General features: G+C 43.5%; 1 protein-coding gene and 1 long non-coding RNA gene across 3 annotated transcripts; both read right to left on the minus strand.

Annotated features, from left to right (window-relative positions):
• Positions 1–498: 498 nt before the first annotated feature.
• LOC133887500 (uncharacterized) lies at positions 499–1,970 on the minus strand. Of its 2 annotated transcripts, none has more exons than XR_009903584.1 (3): positions 1,834–1,970; positions 1,292–1,369; positions 499–892 (listed from the first exon to the last, which is right to left on the minus strand). It is a non-coding gene; the product is annotated as an uncharacterized LOC133887500 (long non-coding RNA). The 2 variants fall into 2 exon arrangements; XR_009903585.1 differs by having other exon boundaries at positions 1,828–1,964.
• Positions 1,971–6,919: 4,949 nt separating this feature from the next.
• On the minus strand, positions 6,920–25,266 carry LOC133887032 (uncharacterized). Its single transcript, XM_062326941.1, has 15 exons — positions 25,108–25,266; positions 24,776–25,031; positions 24,443–24,665; positions 24,187–24,307; positions 23,450–23,686; positions 23,261–23,326; positions 12,674–12,784; positions 11,984–12,487; positions 11,817–11,884; positions 11,644–11,734; positions 11,168–11,557; positions 10,893–11,027; positions 10,647–10,804; positions 7,547–7,639; positions 6,920–7,176 (listed from the first exon to the last, which is right to left on the minus strand). The coding sequence occupies exons 1-15, from the start codon at positions 25,264–25,266 to the stop codon at positions 7,089–7,091; spliced, it is 2,700 nt and encodes an 899-aa protein (XP_062182925.1). The 3' UTR covers positions 6,920–7,088.
• Positions 25,267–25,653: the final 387 nt, after the last annotated feature.

Consider the following 25,653-nt stretch of genomic DNA (forward strand, 5'->3'; position numbering starts at 1 on the left):
TGCGGCACGAGATGTGGCCCATTGAAGAGCAGAGAAGCTTAGTCATTTCAAACATGGAGCCAGCGCAACAACCTAAGGCCGTTTGGAACTTAGAATGAATGAAATGCATGGATGAAACGTCAAATATGCTGAGCAAAAAAATTATGATGTCTTATGTTTAAACTCCTTCCAATCATGCATGGAGGAAGGGCGCCATAAGAAAATAAACCCCAAAAAGATTTGTGCAAAATTCGGTTTGGTCGTGCAAAAGGAACCTAAAACATTTCCCTAGAACATGGCTATCTGCTGCTGTCGCTATACAAAACTCAGCCAACAGGATGAAACGAGCAGCTCTGTACCCCAAGATTAGCAAACCTAAGCATATCTCAAACCATACGGGACGGAGGGCCGGGTCTGAGATTTTGGTAGCATGGAGCTAAACTAAAAACGGAGCCACCATTGAAGTAAGATATCAAAATATTAATTAATATATAAATTGTAAAGATAATATTTATTGTAAAGCCTCTCACTGGATCATCTAAAAGCCAAATTGCGTTTACCAAAAATTTCACAAATGCAATGGATTTGTTGAGCTGCTAGCTCCAAGTTTTGGCAAAATTAAACGTGAAGGGAACTCCCTCGCTTGCTTTCCGTTAACCCATCCGTGCAAAACTGGTGAACACAAGACTCAAGGACGGTACAGGTGTGCCTAGCTCACGAGCCAGACCAAGCCAAGCCGAGATAGTCTTTTAGCTTGGTTCCATTGAGACAGCTCGTTAGTATAACGAGCTGGTCTGAGCCGAGTCAAGCTGAGCCATTGTAAACCTCAAACACCTTGGTTTCCCCATCAGTTCTTACCGTTGGCAAATTAATCTCCATGACTCCTATCCTTGGTTCAGATCCAACCACGAGCCTACATAGTTAGATATTTGGAGGTTAAAAATGTGAAACCGGAAGAAGGAGTATAACAAGACAGCGGAGCAGAAAACTAACAGGGCAAGAACAAATTGAGTTCAACATTATCTACAGTAAAGTAGAAAACGCTTAATATTTCTACAGTTCCTCAATATGCCTGTTAACATAACACCAGAATATTGGAATAATTCTTGTAGACTAGTAAATTTAGATCCATTCCGATATTTGGTAGAATAATTCTTTTAGAGTAGTAACTTTAACCTAATTCTATTAGAGTGGCTTCTTTTACGTAAGACTGAGGATATTACCACGTATGACTGAAAATAATTCTTTTGGGAAGCCATGATTAATCAGAAATTAGTAATTAATTACAATGTTAATGGTAAAAAACTGTTACCTGATTAAATCCTTAGTATCAATGAATAACATGGCTCCACGTATTAGGAAGTTCATAGAGTGAACTATCTTCTCAAGCCTATATAATTAAGAGACCACTGTTAAGCCTATGAAACACAGAAAATATTTATGTATCACGACATTACTGTGGAAGAATCATGAAATTTAATACAATGCAGTGTCTGGTGAATCTACATGCAAAACCCAATACAACAAAGTGGAAAAAACAATATAGTTTCAGTGGAGGCCTCGATTTGTCATCAGCTGGAGGCGCCCTAGAGGAAAGTAGGAGGCGGGTAGGATACGGGGATGAAACTAAGCTCCTAAGTTTTGGAATCCATTGTCGTCAACATCGACTAAAGGATTCCAAATTTGTACCCTTGGTTGTCCCTACTCCCTACGTAATGGGCTGGTTTTAGTCAGTGTGATCCTCTCGCCCTTCCAACATATGCCATGCATGACTGTCATCAAGTCTCCAAAGTGCTCAATGGAAAAAATGGACAAACATGTAATGAAATGTTATGGGAAGGATCTGACAAATACATAAGGGTTGACTGTCAGGTGGCCTAATCCTTTATCTGCAATCTCATGGCTTGAAGGTGGACTTGAGGTGATCGATCTGCCTTGTTTCAGTGATTGCCTACTCATGAAGCACTCCTGTGTTGGTCAACCATCTGTAGCATGAATTTTAGAATTAAAAAACAACTAACACACGCGAACACAGTGGAAAAACACAGGGATTGTGCTGCTGAAAACTCCACAGCTTTTCTGTTCTGTTCTTCGTATTTAACAATTAGTAAAACACAACTTAACCCTGGTTTTAATGTGGCCTAATGACCTTAATGGCCTTAACAAGGAGTAAAACACCTTAAAACAGTGAGTAATAAAAACAACTTAAATGTTCTGGCTGGTTTACTTGATTTCAACAAGACCAATGTTGTTGCAAAGCTCCTAAAACTTGACACAATAGAGTGGCTTCGTGAGAATGTCACCCATCTGCTCTTCAGTTCTTATGAACTTCACTTCAATTTGACCCTTTTCTGCATACTCCTGAATATGATGAAACTTTGTATCTATATGCTTGCTCCGGTCATGATGCACTGGATTTTTTATAAGTGAAATAGTGGACTTGTTGTCCACCCTTTGTTGGCATCTTCTACTTCGTTGATTGCCAAGTGATATGACTGTCACTGAGGAAGAAGATAATCTCGGTTGTGCTCTTCCGGCTGTCAACATCGCTAGCAAGATCACTATCAATGAACCCCATCAGCTCTGCAAGTGTACCTTCTTCCTTGCATAGTGGAGGCCCCAAATTCTTGTCCTAGCAATTTATCTCAGAATGCGCTTCACTACTACAAGATGGTCCTAAAGTGGCTCCTCCATAAATCAGCTAACATAGCCGACTGCAAATGCTATATTTGGACGTGCATTGACCAGATACCTGATGCTGCCGACAATGCTCCTATACATGGTTGTGTCGACGAGCAGACCAGTACTCTCTTTACTGAGATTCAGGCACTGCTTCAATGCTACCGGACAAGGATTTCACCTTTCCATGCCACCCTTCTCCAGATGCCACTCTTGGCTAAGTGTGATTCCACTCATGCTCTACCTCACATCAATACCGAGGTAATAGCAGAGCATTCCCTGATTGCTCATCTGGAATAGGTCTGTCATCCCCTTCTTGATCCTCTTCATGTCAGAGTTGTTGGTTCCGGTGATCACCAAGTAATCGACGTAGACCCTAGCACCAGCCGCTCCTCGCCACTCCTCTTTATGTAGATGGCATGCTCCGAGGGACTCCTACTGAAAGTGAGTGACAACAGACTGTCCTCCAGCTTCATGTTCTAGGCTCGTGGTGCTTGGTGTAGCCCATAAAGTGCCTTGTGAAATCTAAGCACCTTGTGCGAATTGCTGGCGCCAAAACCTAACGGCTGCTCCACATACACTTCCTCTTGGAGATCTCAGTTCAAGAAGGAAGACTTGACGCCCATGTGGTGCATCTCCCACCCTTCATGCGCCGCAAGTGCGATGAGGAGGCGCACGACATCCATGCGTACCACCGGAGCAAACACTTCGTCGTAGTCAACTCAGTGGCATTGAACAAACCCCTTTGCAATGAGCCAAGCCTTGTGCTTCACTATAGCACAATACTCATCCCTTTTGACTTTCAAGACCTACCTTATGTTGATTTCTCGTCTCCCTAGTGGGAGATCATTGAGGCACCATGTGTGGTTCTTATCAATTGACCACATCTCTTCAACCATCACCATTCTATAGCTTGGGTAACGTTTGCTTCACCAAACAAAATGGGCTCGTTGGAGCATACCATGTACAGCTCATCCGAGGCTAGCTCATGTGGCGTGAAACTCCATGGTGTAGCTGGTCCAATGAGATTGTTGACCATGCGGAAATGGAGCGGAGTGTCATTGTGGTCGCCATCAAGATCCTCCTCATGGATTCTTGGTGAGGAGGCGAATTCCACCCCCAGCGAGCTCACAAGTGATGGCATGCCATAGGCTGTCGTGCTCTAGTTCCCCGGGATAGAGTCGAGTGGTGTGGATGGTGATACAGATGTTGCCATTGATGCTCTTGCTGATGCGTGCATGTTGTTCTACGTTGCCGCACTAGGCCAGTATGTTCTTGTGTACTCAACCATGAATGTGTCATCGCCGATCACGTCGTGCTTCTCCTGGGCTCCAGTGTCACTACATCAATTTATTGAACACCACATCACTTGTCACATGAACACGGTTCATGGTCGGGTTGTAGACGTGGTATGCCTTTGATCTAGGCTCATAGTGGATGAATACCATTGGCTTGCTACGATCCCCGAGTTTCTTCTGGTGCGGCATTGTGAGCTTGACATGGATGATGCAGTCAAATGTGCGAAGATGATGCATTGTGTTTCGTGCGAGAGAAATGAGCCCTCAGTGGCGTTTCGCTTAGAATAGAGTAAAGCACAGACATGCCAGTATACTCAACGTCAGCATCGCGCGGTGCACCTCACCCCGAAGTTCCTGCACTTTCCGCCAGAAGTGGTTGTGCAAGTTCAGAGACCACCTAATGGATGACTCCAAATTTCTGAGGTCTTCCTCCAACCTCATGGCGATCATCAGCACCTCAAACTTGGCTGGGTCCTGCGGCGGCAGTTGTTGCTGCTCCTCAAAAAATAATTTCATAGCCTCGACCAAAGTGGAATGTGGCTTCAGGATCACGAAAAGGGAAGACCATGTAGGTCGTCCAAAACATCGACCAAAGTGGAATGTGGCCTCCAAAACATCGTCCACCAACAAAACTGAAAAATGTAGGTTGGAGCGTGTATCTGGGTTGGTCTATCTAATCCAGACGCCAACGTACTGGTCTGTCCTATTGGTTAGGCTCACTGGGCATTGGATGCGTTTGTTTGGCTCCCATGGGAAGTGGAGCTCCAACAGGTGGACATCGAGCAGCTTGCTAATCTCAGTGGACCCGAGGGAGCGTATCTTCAAGTAACAACCACAACAATACTCACGTAAGGTTGAAACACCATATGTAACGTTAACAATCTATGAAAATACCAATCCATACAAAAGCATACAAGTTTTTCTTGAAGATTGTCATACATATTGAGCGTAAGCGTAAATTAGACTACACGCGCATCAATAGCAATACTTGAAAGAGTCGACGATCGAACAGATAGTATAAGAACAAAATTTAGAAAGATTTTTTGAAAAATCTAAAATAACAAGAGTGCAACTCCTAGACGAATCCTTATCACCAAAATCCACTGAGAGATGAAAATTTAAGTTGGGCGAACTGTTGACCGTACCAGACGTATGAAATAACCTAACATTTCAACTTCAGAAATTCCATTCATGGTACATGAAGGAGTCGAGGGACAGTAGACATATGTTTGAGGCTAGATACAAGCATCGAGATTTGTTCCATGGGGATGGCACTATTTTTATATTATTCGAGGAAATGTATTGAGTGTACCAGTTGCTGGACTCTGTAAGTATCATATAAGTATAATTCACAGTATATATTTTTGTACCATTAGATTGAATATCTTAACTTATTTCTTATGTAGAATGTAGGTAAAAAATGCAAGACAGATGGCATCAATCATGTTGGATTCATCGACCCACATAAAGTGAACCCAACAACGGTCCAAAGCATAAAAAAAGAAACCAAGGACTATATATTGGAGTGTATTTTGGAGCTACAATTGAAGAAATACATACTTTTACCCTACCACTTTGGGTATGTGTTTCTCTCCATGAATGCTCTACTCTTTTTGAGCAATGCAACGTTATAAATTAGGATCAACTAACCTATGGTGGCCTATGTACATTTTTCATTGGATCTTCATGATCATCCGGCCAGACATTACTAGAATCGTTGTCTTGGACTCACAAAATAATCCAAAAAAACCTACCAACCCACTATTAACTTGCTACAAAGGTAAATACGATCATTTCGTTATTGCTCTTGTAATCTTTAATTTGATTGAATCTAAGTCTACTTACAGTAATAATCACACACATACAGAGTGTACATACGATACATCAAGAAGAGTGTTAGACACCGGTCATACGCGAAAGAATGGATAGTCCGATATGACATTCCTTGTAGGAAGAAGGGCTCGGGCAACAATTTATCTGCTTTTTATGTAATGGAATTCATGCATGGATTCACCAGAGACACGTCGTTTCGAGTGACCGATGCTGAGGTAGGCGACAAACATATTGGTGACAAATTTTCAGGTCTGATACGTGTTCATAATGATTGATTTCTTCAATTCTTGAAATTGCAGCTCCTCAAACTGGCCACAGATCGACTCTTGCTTATTAAAATCAATACATTTCAAGAACAACTTGCTAGATTCATCAATGATCAAATCATCAGACCAACCGATAAGTACCATGAACTTGGCTAGTCAATCTAATTACCTTCATCTAACAAGAAAAGGCAGAGTTTGGATCCTTCGATTAGTAAGAAACCTTAAACTTTTTATCCTTATTATAATGAAATTTGACATGTATGCGGTGTATATATACTATGATGAGATCTGATATTTTATGACTTAAATTTATATGTGTATATATGCTGTGATAAAACTTGATATCTCGTAAATTAAATTTATATGTGCATGACTATAAATATACCATACACTATTGATGAAAATGGCAAAAATTTGAAAATAGGCACAGTATTAATGGTAAATTCTAAAATTTGAAGAGGACGAGAAACACCTATCATTGCGGCAGTGATATGTGGAGTATCACTGCCCGTGGGATCCATGAACCAGCAGTGATGCTAATTTTCATTGTTGGTTCTATACCCAGCATTGATAGTCCCTAACTATTAATGCCGAGTATTGATAGCGATTTTACAAGTGGTAGTGTGCTTTTGAAACCGACAGTGATAACCTAGACTACCGCTGATGGTTCTATAACTGGCAGTGATAACCTAGACTACCACAGTGATAAACTTGTACTGATGGTGATTTTTGTAGTATTGAAACCTCTCATTACTACAAAGTTTCAGTTGTAGACTGTATGGAAAATGTATGGTGGGAAAAGATAACTCATGGACAAAGTTTAATAATAAAAAACATGGTAGGAAAGATAACTTCAAACACCAAGCTTATTATTGAATATCTATCTATGCTTGGCGAAAATATCCATAACCACTAAGATGATATTTGTTTGATGGAATATAACATGGCAGGGATCACTGAACTAAAAAAAAGTCCATGTGTTGTGAGGATTTTTGTCTTGGCTAGCTCACATGAGTGCTACCAATTGTAAACTTCAAACACCTTGGTTCCCACCATCAATCGTTACCTTTGGCAAATTAATCTCCATTACTGATATCCTTGGTTGAGATCCGACCACGAGCCTACATAATTAGATGTTTGGAGGATTGAAATGTGAAGCTGAAAGAAGGATTATAAGAGGCAATAGCACATTGAGTTGAGCATTAGCAACAGACTATCAAAGACCACTTAATATTTCTACAGTTTCTCAATTTTCCTGTTAACATAAGACGAGAATATTGGAATAATTCTTGTAGAGTAGTAAATTTAGATCTATTCAAATGTTAAGTAGAGTAATTGTTTTAGAGTAGTACCTTTAACCTAATTCTTTCAGAGTTGCTTCTTTTACATAAGACCGATGATATTACCATGACTGAGAATAATTCTTCTGGGAAGCCATACTTAATCAAAATTTAGTAATTAAGTATAGTGTTAATGGGAAAAAACTATTACCTTGTTAAGTCCTTAGTACCAGTTAAAAACACGGCTCCATGTAATATGTGTCCATGTATCTGAAAGTTCATAGAGTGAACCATCTTCTCAAGCCTAAATAATTAAGAGACAACTGTTAAGCCTATGAAACACATAAAAACTCTATTTATCACTACTTCAAAGTAGAAGAATAATGAAATTTAATACAACGCAGTGTCTGGTCAATCTACCCGCAAAACCCAAAACAACAAAGCAGAAAAAACAATATAGTTCCAGTGGAAGCCTCGATGTGGCAGCTACTGGAGGTGCCCTAGAGGAGAGTAGGAGGTGGGGTAGGAGATGGGGATGAAACTAAGCTCCTAAGTTTCGGAACCCAATGTCATAAAATTGACTAAAAGATTCTAAGTTGGTGCCCTTAGTTGTCGCTACTTCCTAGGCAGTGGGCTGGTTTTTGTCAGTGTCATCCTCTCCGCCCTTTCAACATATGCCTTGCATGACTGTCATCAAATCTACAAAATGCTTGACGGAGAAAATGGACAAACATGGAGTGCAATGTTTTTTTAAGGAACAAGAGGGCCACACCCCTACTGATTATCATATATTAAAGAGAAAAAGAAAGAGTTTCATGTATAGAGAAGAGAACCAAACAGAAGAAAAAGCATAACAAGAAAAGGAAAAAAGAACAGAGAGCCCAAATTAGTCTAAATCTTGCAGCCATTGAGTTATTGTTGGTAGATAATGTGGCTTTGCCCTATGGATAACCATGGTAAATTCAAATTCAAATTTTTCTTTGCAGTCTTCAATTGTTGGCACATTCTGATTGAGGATCAAGTTGTTTCTCATGCTCTATATACTCCAACTGAGTAGAATGATGACTTCCATTAAAAAAAGGGAGGAACTGACAAATACATAGAGGCTGACTGTCAGGTGGGCGGCCTTATCCTTTATCTGCCATCTCAGGGCTTGAAGAAGGACTTGAGGTGAACGAACTACCTTGTTTCAGTGATTGCCTACTCGTGAGCACTCCCATCACTACTAAAAAACTATTTTCAGAGATGGATGGTAACTCATTTTCACAGGTGTTTAACGTATACGCCTGTGATCGAAGATCTATGGAAATAAATGATTTCCCAAGCGCAAAAGATACCGCCTGTGAAAACATATTACTACAGGCGATTCACTTAAGGAACTACCTGTGGAAATAGGTTTCCACAGGTGGTTTGCTTAAGCGGACCGTGGACCGCCTGTGAAAACCGATTTCCACATACGGTTTCTTAAACGGATCGTTTGTGATAATCGACCCCCGAATCGATATTTTTTTTATAAAAAAATGATTTTTCTAACCGACCAGGCATCCTGCGGCCACGACGTCGAGTCACAAGTTTTTTCGCACGAAATATGCGTGCGTGCGGTTCTTGGCACTCGAACTCAAAACCTCTCGACTCACACAAATCCTCCTTACCATCCAACCACAGAACTACTCCGGATCATAATAGCATATACATTCCTTTTGATATCTTCTATTTGAAACTTCAAACGATTATTTAGGCATCTAAATGACTTTAAATGAAAAAGTTTTCAACAACAAAGTTGTAGATCTCGTTGAGAGCTACAATTTTTATGTAAAATTTATCCTCATCCGACTTCGTATGAAAATATTATGAATTTTTAAGATAAACTATCATTCAATACCACAAACGGTTCAAAAAGGAACTACATGTAGAAATGGAGGGTCATTTTGCCTTGAAAATGGATGACAACTTATCTTAAACAATTCATAACTTTTGCATACCAACTTGAGTGCGGACAAACATTATATGAAAATTATAGCCCTCGACGAGATCTACAACTTTGTAATTGAAATTTTTTTTATTTGAAGTTATTTAGATATTGAAATAATCATTTAAATTTTTAGACATAAGATATTGATCAAAAGGAGTGCATATGCAATTATTATCACTAGTACTTCTGTAAGCTAAGTCTTGTTGTTGATAGTGGAGGCCTTTGATCTTCTTCTTATTGATCCTGTTAGAAATGTTGGAGTTACTATTATTCTTTTTCTTCTTCTTATTCTTGAGTTTACTTATATTAATAGGACTTATGGTAATAATAGCATGTGAAACTTATGTGTGAAATTTCAATAGATTATTTAGACACCTAAATAATTTTAAATAAAAAAAAGTTTTCAACTACAAAGTTATAGATATCATCGAATGCTATAATTTTCATATAAAGTTTATCCCCATCCGAATTCGTATGAAAAAAATATGAAGTTTTTAAGATAACATGTTATCCATTTTCAGAAGCGGTTCCTTATGTGATCCGTCTATGAAAATAGTCCTCTATTTTTATAAGCGGTTGATATAAGGAACAATCTCAGAAAATGATCATTATCATGAACGGTTTCTTATGTGAACTGCATGTGTTAATCATCTTATTTTCAGAAGCAGATTACGTAAGGAACTGCCTCTGAAAATAACTATTTTCACATGCGGTTCCTTACATGAATCACTTGTGGTAATCGTACCATTAGCACAGGTGGTTCACGTAAGGAACCATCTATAAAAATAACCTTTACACAAACGACTTCTTATATCGTTCATCTCTAAAAATCACTTAGATGGTTTACCATATAACCCGTCTATAAAAAGACATTATGAATATCTTGAAAAATAGTTTTTATAATAGTGCATATTGGCCAACCATCTGTAGCATCAATCTCCTCTTACAGAAGTGTTACCTCTATAAGAAGAGGTAATGGATCCTCTATTGCCTTTTTGTATGACCTCTAATCATGTAGAGGAGTCATAGCGGCGGCGGTGGCTACCTCCCGGGTCTGGCTTGGCCTCCACAGGCGACGGCGACACAAGGAGAGGCAGAGGCGACAGCACGGTGCTGCGAAGCAAGGAAAAGCATCGTAGGCAGCGGGCTTGGGCTTCAGCTCCATGACCGTGCGATCGCGATCAGACAGGCTTTTTTTTGTTGCTGACATGGATCAATGGTTGCGCGCGCTCGTGATGCGCTTTAGTATAATATATAATAATGGATAGTGCTATATACAAATCTCTCTACGCAATTTTGGTCCTATACTACCATAAAATTAAGCAGGAGCATTAATTACCTGTAGGTACTTGCATTCCACAAACAAAGAGTCGACCCATACTCATCGTCTAACAGGGTAACAAATAATGGAAGGGTTGGGTGGCAAGCAACGTCACACATCCTCCGGCCGCTCACATCAAGAGTGTGAACTAGATTCCTTGTCTGCGAATCCCATATCTGATCCAACAAAGGCAAAAAAAGAAGACGATCATTAGGTTAGTTACAGTCCCATGCACATGACAACTATTTTAGTACCTTCACGTACATCTGCACGCCAACTGTGGTCATTATAGCCACAAGTAACCAGGAAGTGCCGATGACTATCAGTGGAAAGGTACTCAAAATTTTCCCGAGCAGGCAACGTGGTGACAGGATTGGAAGAATAAACAATGTCCCAAACCTGCAAAATCCATGTAGAGATAACATCGTGTAGCCGAATAGTATATAATTGATCTCCAGAAGAACTTAATACTCGATTCTTCACTAATTGCCACAGTCGACACACGATTTAGGACACGAACAGGAAAACATAAGTGTCACCTTTAGTGTCCCATCAACGGAAACACTAGCAAAAGTGCGCCGGTCCCTTGGGTCAAACATGAGACGACGCACGAAATATGAGTGCACGTCGAATCTTCGAGTGCACTCCCAGCCCTTGCTCCAGTCCCAAAGCTTGACCCAGGTGTCACCATAAGACCCCGTCAGCAAGAATGGGTCGGTTGGGTGAACAGCCAACACGACATAGCGCAAGCCCTTGTGAGCCTCGAATTCCTTGACCTTGTCCTTTGTAGTGTAAGCGTAGACATGGACACATCCGTCCTCATCCACGGTTGCGAACCATTGCTCTCGAGCGATGAATTTGGCCGAAGTAATCCAATGTACCTGGTTAAGCAAGCCTGGCTTGATTACCTGCAACACCGTCACTATTTCCTGCCGGGCAATGAATAGGTACTAAGTTCAACCAGCCTAACATTGGCAGTCGTATGGTAGCAAGAAATGTAGAAACATACTCATACCTGCGTCTCGTAGTTCCAAATAGAAACATACTCTTTTGGACAAGTCACGCCATCCTCCTTCGTAAAGAAACCGAAGTGACCCACCAAGATCCTGTGATGCATGTGGTGCAACTAAAGAGGAATACATTCTGTCTAACTAGATTTGCATAGAATCAAAAGGACCATCAACTCACCATGTCTCGGTGGGGTGGACATCTATACATAAGATGTCCCCAAACTTCGACGTTGCTGGTATGAAGTGCTACAACCAAACAAGAAGCGGCCATAGGAAATCAGCCGACCACACTCCACCACATTGATAGCACAGTAATAATAATATATCCTATGATATGGCACGTACGTGTAGCTCTAATTCTGGCAAGCTCACCTTCTGGTTGCAGATCACTTCTTGGCAGCTTGTTGGATCACAGATGACAGCCTTCAGCACCGCACGGTGCACCTCGCCACCCAACTCTTCGACTCTCTTAAAAAAGTCTCTGTCCAAGTTCAGATACCCACTAATGGATGACTCCAAACTTGTGAGGTCTGACTTCGACCCCATGACGAGCATCAGCAGCTCAAACTTTTCTGGCGGTTGCTGTTGCTCCTCCAATGTCATAGCCACGACCAATGTGGAATGTGGATCCAGGATCACTGAAAGGGAAGACCATGAGCCAGCCTCCAAATCATCATCAGAGCATGTATTTGGGTTGGTCTGTCTAATCCAGACGCCAACGCACTGGTCTGTCCTGTTGATCAGGCTCACTGGGCATTGGATGGGCTTGTCTGGCTCGAAGGGGAAGCGGAGCTCCGACGGGTAGACCTCGAGCAGCTTGCTAATCTCAGTGGACCCGAGGGAGCGTATCTGCAAGTAACAACCACAAGTCCACAACAATACTCACGCAAGGTTGAAGCACCGTATATATCAATGGACTCCAGCATATATCGGACATATATATGCTGCTGCAGATGGAATGACGAATATATATATCCTAGATGGAATAACGAATGAATATATGAATATTTGGATCGGAGGTAGTAATTTACCCACCTCAGAGCTGCTTGTCTCTCCGGATCCCTTGGGTACACAGACTATTCGCTGCAGCTGGGATGGTGCTGTAGAAACACGCTCCGCCAACTTGGAGACACGACTAGTACTTGTCTACAAAGCAAATGAAGATCATGAAGGAAGAGAGAGATAGTGCAGCAGCACTCGATGCCATGGGGATCCACTGTTTAAAGAATTTTTTTTTTAAAAAGCTAAGTAGTTTGGCAGGTTTGCCATGTAATCTGCCACAATGGTGACAGTACTGGATGCCGTAGTAAATTTTTTGTTCTAGTTTTCAAAGTATGTTGGGGTATTAAGACGGTTTTATATTCTACGGGTGAAATAGAGGTGACACCATGTTTAGTGGTTAAATAGACATTATGTCACACTTAGATGTAACCAGATTATAAATATAAGTCATTTTATATTTGAACAATTGAATTAAATTGTGCCGTAAAATAATTGCGGTGCCCTCCATTTATTTCATGTTGACTAGATTTCTCTTACGTACATTTGTGTGGGACGGAGAAAAACTGTCAGAGATGCTTAAATGAGAATATGAACATCACTCACAAGGTGTTATAATGGGAATTAGTGGACAAGAAACGTGGCCTATATTTGAAGAAAAATATATCATATTTTGGTTAGGATGGTTCAAGCTTTAGATGGTTACCCCTTAGAGGCTAGAATGAAAATAGACCTAGGCAATTGTGGTGCAATTCTGCAGTAGTGATAAAAAAATGTGGAGCAAATTTTCTGAAACAATACTTAATTTTCTTATTCAAGTAAATTTTGCAAAACTAGACTCGCATTACACGAACAACTACAAAACTAAACTCCTAAGATTATTTTTTGAAAAACTACACTTTTTCGACCATATGTTGCGCAAAATTACATTTCTCTTAGTACAACCAACCTACTCACACACTTTTAACTACTACATAAAACTATTCCGTTTGCTGACGTGTTGACAACACTTGTCTCACGAGATATGGTGTGGCAACACTTGCCTCACTATTCCGTTTGTAGTTATTTAATATTTAAACTTTTCAAGCATGATTCATTAGCGTGACCTTTTGGCCTGGATGATATTTTATCAAATTATTTGTTGCGGAAAATGCCCCAACCAACGGGTATTACTAGGGAGTTAATATCAGGCGCTCTTCTGAAGCCCTAGGGTTCTGGACCCTCTGCCAAGACTCAAGCTTTCAGAGATCATGAGGCTCCTTAGACCACTGCCTCTCAGGATGAGTGAAGCAGTTGGCCTCTACAGAGAATCTCAACAAGAGAAGAACATTCACTGCAATTGGTCTGGTATGAAGTGACCGGTAGTTGATTGCAGTACAAGTGGTGGACTCCTTGACATCTGTGACAGTATGGCGTTGTGCCACAATTGACAATTGGCTCAGTACCGCGCCCTTCGCTGGCGTTAGATCATGGACTCCAGACCTACGAGGCCCCCGAAGCTCTTATGCTTCGGAGTTACCCCGAAGCCTGCCTGCCCTCGAAGCATGAGAGGAAGGGGAGTCATCAAGTCCCCATGAAGATCAACTAAAGGAAGTCCACTAATTGTCGTTTTCCTGCTATGAAGTAACCGGCATTAAATACCAGTCACCTCGGCAGCCAGTCTGACACATAGGATACAGTCGGTGTCGCATTCAACGACCGACCAAGTCTACGGCCACTTGATGTCCTTACCCTGCTGTACTAGGTAATATCTTCTGGACAAGGTTAAAAGTATTTTACCTAGGACTGGCCATGTAACCCGGCCGGTCCTAAATCCTTGTTACATAGTAACAATTTGTATGTCCCTCAGATAGCACTATAAATACCAGTCCATGGCTATCAGGAGAAAGGGGGATATCTTCTTGCGATCAATACATTTGGTGTTATCCTACCTCTCGTCATCTTCTCCAAGCTTGGGTCTCCTCTCTAGTGGAGGCTCTCGCTGCACCTTGTTTGTGGAAGACGTTTCGTCTGCCGCCAACAACGCGTCATCTGTGGGGAGAGAACACATAAGTACTTAAGAGGTTGGACACCACCAAAAGACCACCTAGATGCTAGCCCAAGCAGTCATTCCCATCGCCGCACCCATGCAAAAGCTTGCATGGCAGCCGCAAATAGGCACACTATGTGCACCCACCAGCTCTGCAGCTATGTGGAATGATGGCCCCCCGGCCACCGCCGACCCAACAGCTTGGGTCAGCACGGAGGCCTAAGCCGCACAGAGGCCTTACAACAATGGCACAACAAGGACCTCGCCGCACCCCAGAAGGTTACAACCGAGGCCACAACCAGACAAGCTGCCCTCCGGTGGTTCTGGGCACTCGAGCCTAGTGACACGCATGCATGGGCCCAACCCCTAGACGCCTCGTCCAAAGCACCTTTGTCGAGCTTGCATCCTCCGAAGGCCTGGATGTCTGGCAGCTCCCTTGGCCTCCCTTGGCGAAAGGGGGTTCCAGGAGACTACAGGCTCTGGTGTGCACAGACTTCGTCGGCACCCTCGCTGTCGACCACCGGCTCCGACACCACCAAAAGGGTACCAATGCATCCTGCACGGGCCGGACGTGGCCACAATACAGATGGCTGTCGAACCCTCATAACCTTCAAGGAGGATTACCTCGGAAGACGGATAGGGCGCCCGGCAAGGGAAAAGACCGGTGACAGGGGACCTATGGGCCGTAAGCCTGTAGCGGGATGCCAGGTGGGCGGCAGGGTCTTTCCAAGCACCCTTCGGGCTGCTAGGCCACCTCTGACTCCGCCACCAACGGTGCAGTACCCCAACGATGAGGATTGAGTTGTACAAACAACCCTGCCCATCACGGAACCAGGAAGGCTTCTGACGTGGGGGCCCCACCCGAGCCTCCAGAGCGTTTGGGGGCCCCGACTTGGCTCTGGATGCCCACGTAGCTCAGACCATTCAACAGACAACTCGGGGGCTGGAGGAGTCGACCCTTCCACCACCTTTAGGCCGTGAAGTTTTTCCAGCCTTCGACCTTACTGTGGAGACCCCATTTTTTCAAAGGTACGCCCATCTATGACCACCTAGCAATAGCTTGCATGGCTTGTTGTTTTTCAGTAGGGTTAGCGTACATTGAAAGTAGCTAGTCTAGCTCTTGGAAGTTCCAATGACAGATGATTACTAAGTAGCAATAGTATATTGTACGACTTAAGTTATATCCCTGTTCAACAGTAGACAGTAAAACCTAAGTTATATCTACAGTTAGAACTTAAGTCATACCTTTACTCAAATAGTGCACGAATACCTTACAAAAAACCTCCATGCCTATGGAATAAACCTCGGTGGTGGACTTGTCTTACAAAAACCTCCCCTCCTATGGCACAACCTCAGTAGCAGAGACATCTTGAAAAACCTCCCCACCAATGGTACAAACCTCAGTGGTGGAGATGTCTTAAAAAAACCCTCCCACCTATGGCCCAACCTCGATGATGGAGATGCCTTATAAAAACCTCCCCACCGGTGGCACAAACCTCGGTGATGGAGATGTCTTACAAAAAACCTTCCCACATATGGCACAGCCTCAGTGGCGGAGACATCTTGAAAAACCTCCCCACCAATAGCTCAGCCTCGATAACGAAGAGATCGTTAAAAACCTCCCCACCAATGGCTTAGCCTCGGTACAGGAAACATCTCAAAAAACACATGCTAGCGGAGATGCCTTAAAAACCTCAAAGAAACCCCCCGGTAGATTGTAGGCAAAAGTCATGATGCCGTAGAGACATTAGAAACCCTCCGGCAGGTCATAGGCGAAAGTCCCGATGCAATAGAGGTACTGAAAACCCTTTGGCAGGTCATAGGCAAAAGCCCCGATGCTCTAGAGGTACTGAAAACCCTTTGGCAGGTCGTAGGCAAAAGCCCTGATGCCGTAGAGGTACTGAAAACCCTCTGGCAAGTCATAGGTGAAAGCTCTGATGTCGTAGAGGTACAAAGAAATCCTCCGACAGGTCGTAGGCAAAATCCCTGATGTCGTAGAGGCAATAGAAACCTTCCGACAGGTTGTAGGTAAAAGCCCCTATGCCATAGAGGTACTGAAAACCCTCTGGCAGGTCATAGGCGGAAGCTCCGATGTCGTAGAGGTACTAAAAACCCTTCGGCAGGTCATAAGCAAAAGCCCTGATGCTATAGAGGTACTGAGAAACTCTCCAGCAGGTCGTAGGAAAAAAGCTCTAATGTTGTAGAGGTACTGGAAACCCTTTGGAAGGTCATAGGCGAAAGCCCCGATGCCGTAGAGGTATTGGAAACCCTCCGATAGGTCGTAGGCGAAAGCCCGAATGCCATAGAGGTACTAAAAACCCTCCAGCAGGTCGTAGGTGAAAGCTTCAATGCTGTAGAGGTACCGAAAACCCTCCGACAGGTCGTAGGTGAAAGCCCTAATACCGTAGAGGTACTGAAAACCCTCCGGTAGGTCCAAGGCAAAAGTCCCAATGCTGTAGAGGTACTAAAAACCCTCTAGCAGGTCGTAGAAAAAAAACCCCAATATCGTAAAGGTACAAAGAAACCCTCCGACAGATCGTAGCCAAAAGCTTTGATGTCGTAGATGTATTAAAAACCCTCTAATGGGTCATAGAAAAAAGCCCCAATGTTGCAAAGGTACTAGAAACCCTCTAGCAGGTCGTAGGCAAAAGCCCTGATGCCGTAGGGGTACTAGAAACCCTCTGACAGGTTATAGGCGTAAGCCCGATGTCATAGAGGTACCAAGAAACCCTCTGGAGCCTCATCATATGGGGTCACAGACTGCCTACCTCGGTCTAGCCATTGGCTTCACCTCCGGCGACTGTCGGTGGGCTCTGGATGGCCCTACCTGCGGAGCCTCGCCATGGCTAAGAGCCGAGGGGGTCGCAGACTGCATCCCTTGGCCTAGTCATCGGTTTCACCTCTAGTGACCGTCGCTGGGCTCCCGATGGCCCTACCTTCGGAGCCTCGCCACAGCTAAGGGCCGAGGGGGTCACAGACTGCCTCCCTCGGCCTAACCATCGGCTTCACCTTCGGCAACCATCGCTGGGCTCTGAATGGCCCTGCCTCCGGAGCCTCGCCACGGCTAAGGGCCAAGGGGGTCGCAAGCCTCCGGAGCCTCATCACCAGGCTTCGGATAGATTGTTTTGAGTCAGTAATCTAGAACAAATTTGGAGAGGAGTCTATACTGGAATCAGATAGAAAAATGTTTGTATGCTAGAGCCTAGCGGCGGCTAGGGTTAGGCTGCGAACTGTCTCCCTTGGCTTTAACAGTCGGCTTCGCCTCCATCCACCGTCACTAGGCTCCAAAACTACCTCGCCTCCCTCAAATAAGTCATTTCATGGCCCCACTATTAGCTACACCTCCTCCGGCAAGGATGACAAGGTCATTATCCCCCACCAAAGGCGTCGGGGTCCAAACCCTCTGCACTTTTATGACACCTACTGTGGTTGCGTTGAGGGCTAAACCTGTGTAAAACTTTGTCACTCCAGTCGTCCCTAAAACACAATCGCACTCTCCAGCCTCTAACAACCGCTGCATGCGAGAGGGCTGGGGAAGGTAAGGCACGGGAGCTTAGGTGCACACACAAAAAGAAACAACACTAAGCGGACCCAATGACTTAGTTATATTAACAAATTTCACATCCAAAAAGGTGCTTACATGCCTTACCAAGTTCCTGGTATCTGGACTACTCGGGACCAAAAGCACTGATAAAGGATGAGGAAGGAAACTACAAGCCCTAACAGCGGTGCATGAGGCGGCGTATGTGCTTCATCTATGGCCTACCACTACGAAGACTGATGCAGTAGCCAGCTCCCGCGCTGTCAGAGGACAAAGATGAAGAGAACTCCACAGCCTTCTCTCCCTCCTGCTTGTCCTTCTTCTTCTCCGCTTGGGCTACCTCCTTCTTCACTTCCACCTTCTCTTCCTCATCGATCTCCTTCTCTAAAAGATCCCAGTCGACCTCCTCTTCATCGTCAGAGATATCAATAATCTCAACTGGAGTGACCAATCGGACTGGAGATCGAGACGGAGTGGCGAGGGTGGCTCTCTCTACAAGGGTGAAAGCACGATGGTGGTCGGCTCCAACCTTGCAAATATGGTTGTGGGACCGCTCGCCCCAGAGGCACCAGGGCAGGTGTCACATCCCAAAATAATAATCTCATGATTAAGTCTAATTATGCATAATGATTAGCTTTGAGGCAAGTTATATTGGAATGCTAGTGCAATTCGTTTAAAGTTAATCAGGCGACAGAAAGAATTTTGGGAGAGAAAAGAATAGAATTCGTAGTTAAAATGGACCCTTTTTTCTCTAACACATGGGCCCACCTGGCCAGCCCCACCACATCTCCCTTCACTTGGGCAGCACCCACCTGCTCCTCCTCTCTCCCCCTCACTCCACTCCCGTGCCCCCTCTCTCCTTAACCGGCCAAGCAAAGAGCTCTCCCTCTCTCTCGAGATTCCTCTCTCCTTCTCCCCCAAAATCTCACCTCAAGAGAAGGAATCAAGGTATGCATGTGGTACTCACGCAATCACAAGCTCATGAGCTATCCATCCATCCAATTCATTTTTGTTTTTGGGAAGGATTCAAGCCGGTTTTTGATGTCTTTTGGTGTTCTTGGTTGAAGCACAAGGAGAACCGGCCTTCTTCCTCTTTCTGAGCTTTTCCTCCTTCAACCAACAGTCCCCAAGCTTGGCAAAACATCTTGGGTGAGTCTCCAAGGCTCCCATGGCATAGATACACGTTTTGGTTGAATGAATCCCGAGTTTGAAGCTTCGGTTGCAAGTTCTTGAGCTTTGGAGATAAAATAAGGATTTGGGTGAGATTTGAATTAGGAATCGTGTTGCTAGGTTGGTGAGTGAGTTCTAGACTCTATAAACTCTCTCAAACATATTTCCCTTTGGTTTGGAGAAGCTCGCAAATCAAATAGGCCAAGATTTTCCCCTTGAAGCAGCCTTTATGGACAACCCGGATAATCCGGATTGACCCGGATACTCTGGGTAAACCTAGAGAAATCCCATTGAATTGTCCTCAGGAACTATGCTGGTTTAGGGTGCAATTCAAGTCTAGAACCCTTTGTATATTATATATCCATATTTTGGTGGAATAGATTTAGCATGCAAGTTGAATCGGCCAGGGAGAACACTTTAGAACTCAACTCGGCCAGAACTCGAATAGTCCAGATCAACCAGGAGTGTCTAGCCCAATCCAGAGTATCTGGACATGACCCGGAGGGTCCGAGTAAATAGCCGAGAGCCCCACTCGGAGGTGACGCTAGTCTACCAGAGTTTTGCAAGTGTCGCACGTGTAGCATAAGGCAAATACCAGAGCAGCAAGGCAAGCATTTAAGCATATTTCTATGCTTACCACTTATCGTTTAAGCACCGATCGTTGTTGCAGTTAGCTTTAGCACTTTCTATGCTTACCATATGTCGTATATGGGAACGATAAGTCGATTATCTTTGTAGCTGTGACTTTTTGGCGTGCTGGTTGATGGTGTCGGGCATAAGGCCAGTTGGGGTATCTAGTTTCCTTCGGGAGTAGTTCTGGATGACCCTCGCACCTATCATCGCATGATCAAACGGTCGGGACTTATTGGAAAAGATGGACATGGTTACCCCCTTGTATGGACCTGTGTGGTCATGCAAGCCGTATGGTCCTCAAGTCATGTAGGTAAAGAAGGACCCCCCTGCAGGGTGTAAAACATTTCGAAATGCCGCGTTCTCGGTCGTGGGCATGCTTTTGTCCATTTGCAGCAGTCGTAGAGTTATGAATGTGGTTTGGTATGATTGAGATGTTGAGATGGTTTGTTATAGATGTTACTACTATGGTTCCTTTTTTATTATGTTCAATGATGTTTATGGGATAGTTTGTTACTTCGGTCAAGTATAGATGCTCACACATGTTTATGTCAAATTTTCTTTCGCATATGAATTTACTTAACAATGTGATCGTATCCTTACTAACATTCTAATGCATAATCCTTAGAGTCAGGCTATTTAAAAGTGTCCATTATGGATTAAGTCTTGCGAGTATCTTCGTACTCAGCTGCTCTACATGTTTTACAGGTGAGGAGGAGTTAGTTTTTGGCTAGTTCATGCCCGCCAATGCGAGTGGCGGGAATGAGTAGTGCATCCTACTCTTGGTGGTCACATGTTCGGGGTGAAGCCTAAGGGCATATAGATTCACCCATCTTTTGTTGTCTTTAGCTTTTGTTTCCGCTGCGTAGTTTCTTTTGTTGGTTAGGAGTTAAGCAGGTTTTAGTCTCCTCTTACCTCTCTTTTGTTGTAAATGGTATTAACTTGGTGCATATTTAAGAACTTGTTATATAATGTTAATTACTCGCTCTTTTTTAAGTTTTGTTATGATGTTCCATGTTGGAAAGGTATGTGTTCCGATCTTAGGCACAAAACATGTGCCAGGACTACCGGAGCGGTATTCTGATTAATCATTGAAGTCGTGATTAAGAAAATGATCGACTTAATGATAAATTAGAATACTGTTTGGACGGTTCCCCACAGCAGGCAGAATCGGCACCGGCACCAGAGGTGACACTGCCCCAGTCAAGCCAGTCAAAATCATCAACATCTCTAATGATGAGGAGGAGGAGAATGCCATGATCAAGCCAAAGAAGAGTTGCTCCCCTTACACAGCAATGAAAGATCAACTGGGTAGACCCTAGCTTTTATAGCCAGGCCAATCGTTTGCGCACACCTAGGGAAGGAAACAGAACCGCCACGGGTATCGTCCTGCAGCCATCCTAATTATTATCCTAAGAGGTTGCAACCACATCCCGGCCAAAACCGCGCACACGCGGCAATTCCCTGCAACAGCACCCTAGTTTTTTGCATACGCATCCCATCAGATTTATTATTTGAATTCCTTTCGGTGCATGCAAAGGCAACCGACACAATACCTCAGGAGAACCAGCACATTACCCCATCAAACGCACTGACGTTACCACGCGTCGTTAAGCGCTTGTGCCAAAAACTGGGGAGAATATCTTGCTTCTACATACAATCTCCATTATGACGGATTGAATGGCGAAAAGGCTCACCATCATAGAAGTTGAAGAGCTTGCTCTGACCGCCGTAGGGCTTCAAACGGCTTTCGGCCCCAACACCTCTGCCCCTCCGACCTTAGCATGGGCTCCGAAGCGCATTACCTCCGTTCAAACCTCAACGTCCTTTGGTTCCAACGCCTCCAGCCTTAGCACGGGCTTTGGAGCACATTACCTCCATTCAAACCTCAGTGTCCTTCAGCTCCAACGCCCCTACGCCTCCAACCTCAGTATAGGCTTCGGTGCACATAGATCCCACCAAACCCCTACGGCCCTTGGCTTGGACATCGGCTTAACCTCAGGCAACCTCTGTTGGGCTCCAGACTGTATCACCCCCATCAAGCTTCAGATAAAACCAAGTCAATATCTCCTACTCTCGTCATTGGGTTCCAGACCATGCAACTTCCTCCAGATCACACTGTCTCCATCAAACATCGTCACCATCGCTTGCGGTCATCACAGGGAGGCCCTTCAATGGCGAGCAGCTATTTATGATATCTTGACCATGAGGCTAGGCTGGAGCTAGTTCCTTCTACATCTATCCACTCCTCTGAATCTCAGACCAGTAGATGAGGGGGTACTGTTGGGAAAAATGCCCCAGCACACGGGCATTACTAGGGAGTCACTATTAGGTGCTCTTCCAAAGCCCTAGGGCTCCGGACTCTCTACCAAGACTCAAGCTTCCAGAGACCATGAGGCTCCTTAGGCCACTGCCTCTTAGGACGGGGGAAGCAGCTGGCCTCCGCAGAGAATCTCAACAAGTGGAGAACACTCACTGCAATTGGTCTGGCACGAAGTGACTGGCAGTTGATCGCAGTACAAGTGGTGGACACCCTGACATCTATGACAGTATGGTGTCGTGCCACAACTGGCTCAGTATCACACCCTTTGCTGGCGTTGGCTCGTGGGCCCGAGACCTATGAGGCCCCCAGAGCTCTTAGACTATGGAGTTACCCCGGAGCCTGCCTGCCCTCGAAGCGTGGGAGGAAGGGGAGTCATCAAGTCCCCATGAAGATCAGCCAAAGAGAGTTTGTCGATCGTTGTTCACCTACAACGAAGTAACCGACATTAAATATTGGTCACCTCAGTAGCCAGTCTGACATACAGGATAGGGTCAGCGTCGCATTCGGCGACCGGCCAAGTCTACTGCCACTTGATGTCCTTACCCTAATGTAGTAGATAATATCTTCTAGGCAGGGTTAAAAGTATTTTACTAGACCCGAGCCATGTAACCTGACCGGTCCTAAGTCTTTTTTACATAGTAACAACTTGTATGTCACGCCTCATATAGCACTATAAATACCAGACCATGGCTATCAGGTGAAAGGGGGAGGCTATGGCTATCAGGCGAAAAGGGGACATCTTTTTGTGATCAATACATTTGGTATTATCCTACCTCTCATTATCTTCTCCAAGTTTGGGTCTCCTCTCTAGAGGAGGCTCTCACCGCACCTTGTTTGCGGAAGACGCTTTGTCTTCCGCCAACATTATTATTTGCTATAAATACTAGAAATAACAGATGCTGAAAATACTTGAGTCAGGGAACAACTCACCTCAGAGCTTGTCCCTCCTGGCACCTTAGGTACGCCATGCTGCAGCTCAGAAGAACCCTTTTCTACCTGCTGAACAACAACTTCACTTCATCCACCAACTCGAAACAACAAAAGTGAAAACGGTGTTGTGTACGACCTCCAAAAATGATACTAGTGTGAGCATGCTATGTGCCATATATGTAAACTTACATGTGCTACCCATGAAGTACACAAGTCAGTTTCAGTAGAACCACATTTAGTTTCCATCTCATCAAGCATCTCAATTATACGTCCTTTCAGTGGTCTCTTCTCTAATTTGTAGTCAATGCACTTAATGCCTATCTCAGCACATACTCTTACCAGTTCCAACCGTTTGTCTCCCCATGACGTTTTCAACTGTTTGTCTCCCTGAGACATTATGAACCCAGCACTCCAACCTTGAAGTACCTAAGAAATTGCAATCATGAGCTAGAGTTTATCGAAGTATTTAGTACCTGTAAACAACATATTCATCAATGCTAATGTGCAAACAAAGTCAATATCAAAATAACAACAAAAATTGTCCAAATAGGAAAGCGCACACAATCGATCTCACGCTATGTGAATTGCATTTCCAACTTCGATCAGAATAAGGATAAATACTAGGTAAACTTTTTATACTTTCAAATAAAAGCTTGTGTCTATTTTTTTCTATTTTCCCTGTATTTTTTACTGCTGCTAGGTCACTTTTGTTCAATTTACAATTTCTGGTGTTACCTGATGCTTGGAGAAAAATATGGTTTAATACTCGGTCAATTTGTGATTTCCACTACTAGATCTACTCCCTAGCATCACACTGAAGCTCAAGTTAATGTATATAAATATAAAGAATTGTTGGTATTCAAGACATTCTAATAATCCTTCATTTTTTCTAAAAGAAACGAGCCTTTATCTTGGAACTGACTCACATTGTCAATCTCAGGATAAGCCTTTTGTCCTGTCAATATCTCTATGATTATAACACCGAGACTATATATGTCTGACTTGAATGTGATTAGTCCACTATCGAATTCTGGTGCCAAGTATCCCCTGCATGGAAAATTTGGTGGTTTGAGCAATTTAAGAGCAAAACGAGTGCATCATAATTAGTACCCAACAAAATAATATGCTTTCAAGATATAGCCCGGCTTTGTTTTTCATCCAACCAGTGCTTAGCTAACTTACTGTGATCCAACCAGGTTTTTAGTTATAGCCCTGCTTTGTTTTTCATCAAAGCACCTTGAGAGACCAAAATCAGCAATTTTGTGCACCATGTCATCATTCAACAGTATATTTGCAGGTTTGAGATCTAAATGAACAATATTCTTCTGGTGAAGATAATATAAACCCTCGCAAACTCCCTTGATTATTTGATAGCGTGTCCTCCATTCAAGTCCTTCAGATACATCTACAAAGCGACAAGCAAGCAAATTTTTGGATGCTCGGAACAGAAAAAAGCATGCAAACGTACAGAGGGTTATCAAAACTCCCTTTTGGCAGTCTTATCAAGAAAGGTACCAGTGATATACTTATCAAGACACCCTTTTGGCCGAAACTCGAAGTAGAGCAACCTTTGTGGTTCTTCTGCAATGACCATCTTCCCTTTATAATGCCATATTTTCCCTTGTGTGTCAGCACAGGATCCCAAGAATCGTACTATATTTTTTTGCTTCATCCTCATCAGAGAAGCAACCTCTTTGATGAACTTGTCGTCATCCATCTCAAGTGCGTTGAACAGCTTCTTCACAGCGACTGTCCCATTCTGAAGTAATCCCTGCAGTCACAATATTTCCTTGTCAGATCAATTGTGATCAAGATCAAGACTGAGGGCAGGTGAGAGTTACTCATACCTTGTAAACAACTGCAAACCCACAGCTACCAATTCTCCGATCATCAGAGAAACCATTCGTGATGGCACTTAGAAGTGCTATTGCCATGTTTGTCCGCTCTACACTTGCATCAAGTAGCATGCGCTCCAAGAGATTGTGCGTACTAGCGTTGTAATCCATCTGTCGTCTTCAATAAAACAAGAGCCAGAACTAATTATGTTGTTGATGAATGTTAAGTAATCAATAACATGAATTGGGCTCAACATATAGCCAAAACGCAAGAATAGTGAGTAATAGGCGAATATCCAAACAAAGGAGTGTACCACTAGAGAAACTAATCGAGCTTAGTGTCACAACCAGGCGTGAACAAAGAACGACTGTAATTACCAAATATAAAGTGAAAAAATATATAAGTTTCTGATGAACCTTTTTTCGATCAAGTTTAACTGTGTCATAGACGACAGTAGTAGATATCATTTAGGATATTTGCATGCATATAGAACAACGTAACCGGCTGGTAATTTAAGATTTTCCAGGAAATTAACACATATGCACGTGCCATGGATT

Source organism: Phragmites australis, chromosome 12 (genome assembly GCF_958298935.1).
Source record: "Phragmites australis chromosome 12, lpPhrAust1.1, whole genome shotgun sequence".
NCBI classification, from domain to species: Eukaryota; Viridiplantae; Streptophyta; class Magnoliopsida; order Poales; family Poaceae; genus Phragmites; species Phragmites australis.

Coding starts and splice junctions, on each gene's coding strand:
- LOC133887032 (XM_062326941.1), bottom strand. CDS start 25,266: ATGGATTACAACGCTAGTACGCACAATCTCTTGGAGCGCATGCTACTT. Junction 11,885..11,983: donor TGCCAGAATTAGAGCTACAC/GTACGTGCCATA, acceptor GTTTGGTTGTAG/CACTTCATACCAGCAACGTC. Junction 7,177..7,546: donor GGTACTAAGGACTTAACAAG/GTAATAGTTTTT, acceptor CTAATTATGTAG/GCTCGTGGTCGGATCTCAAC.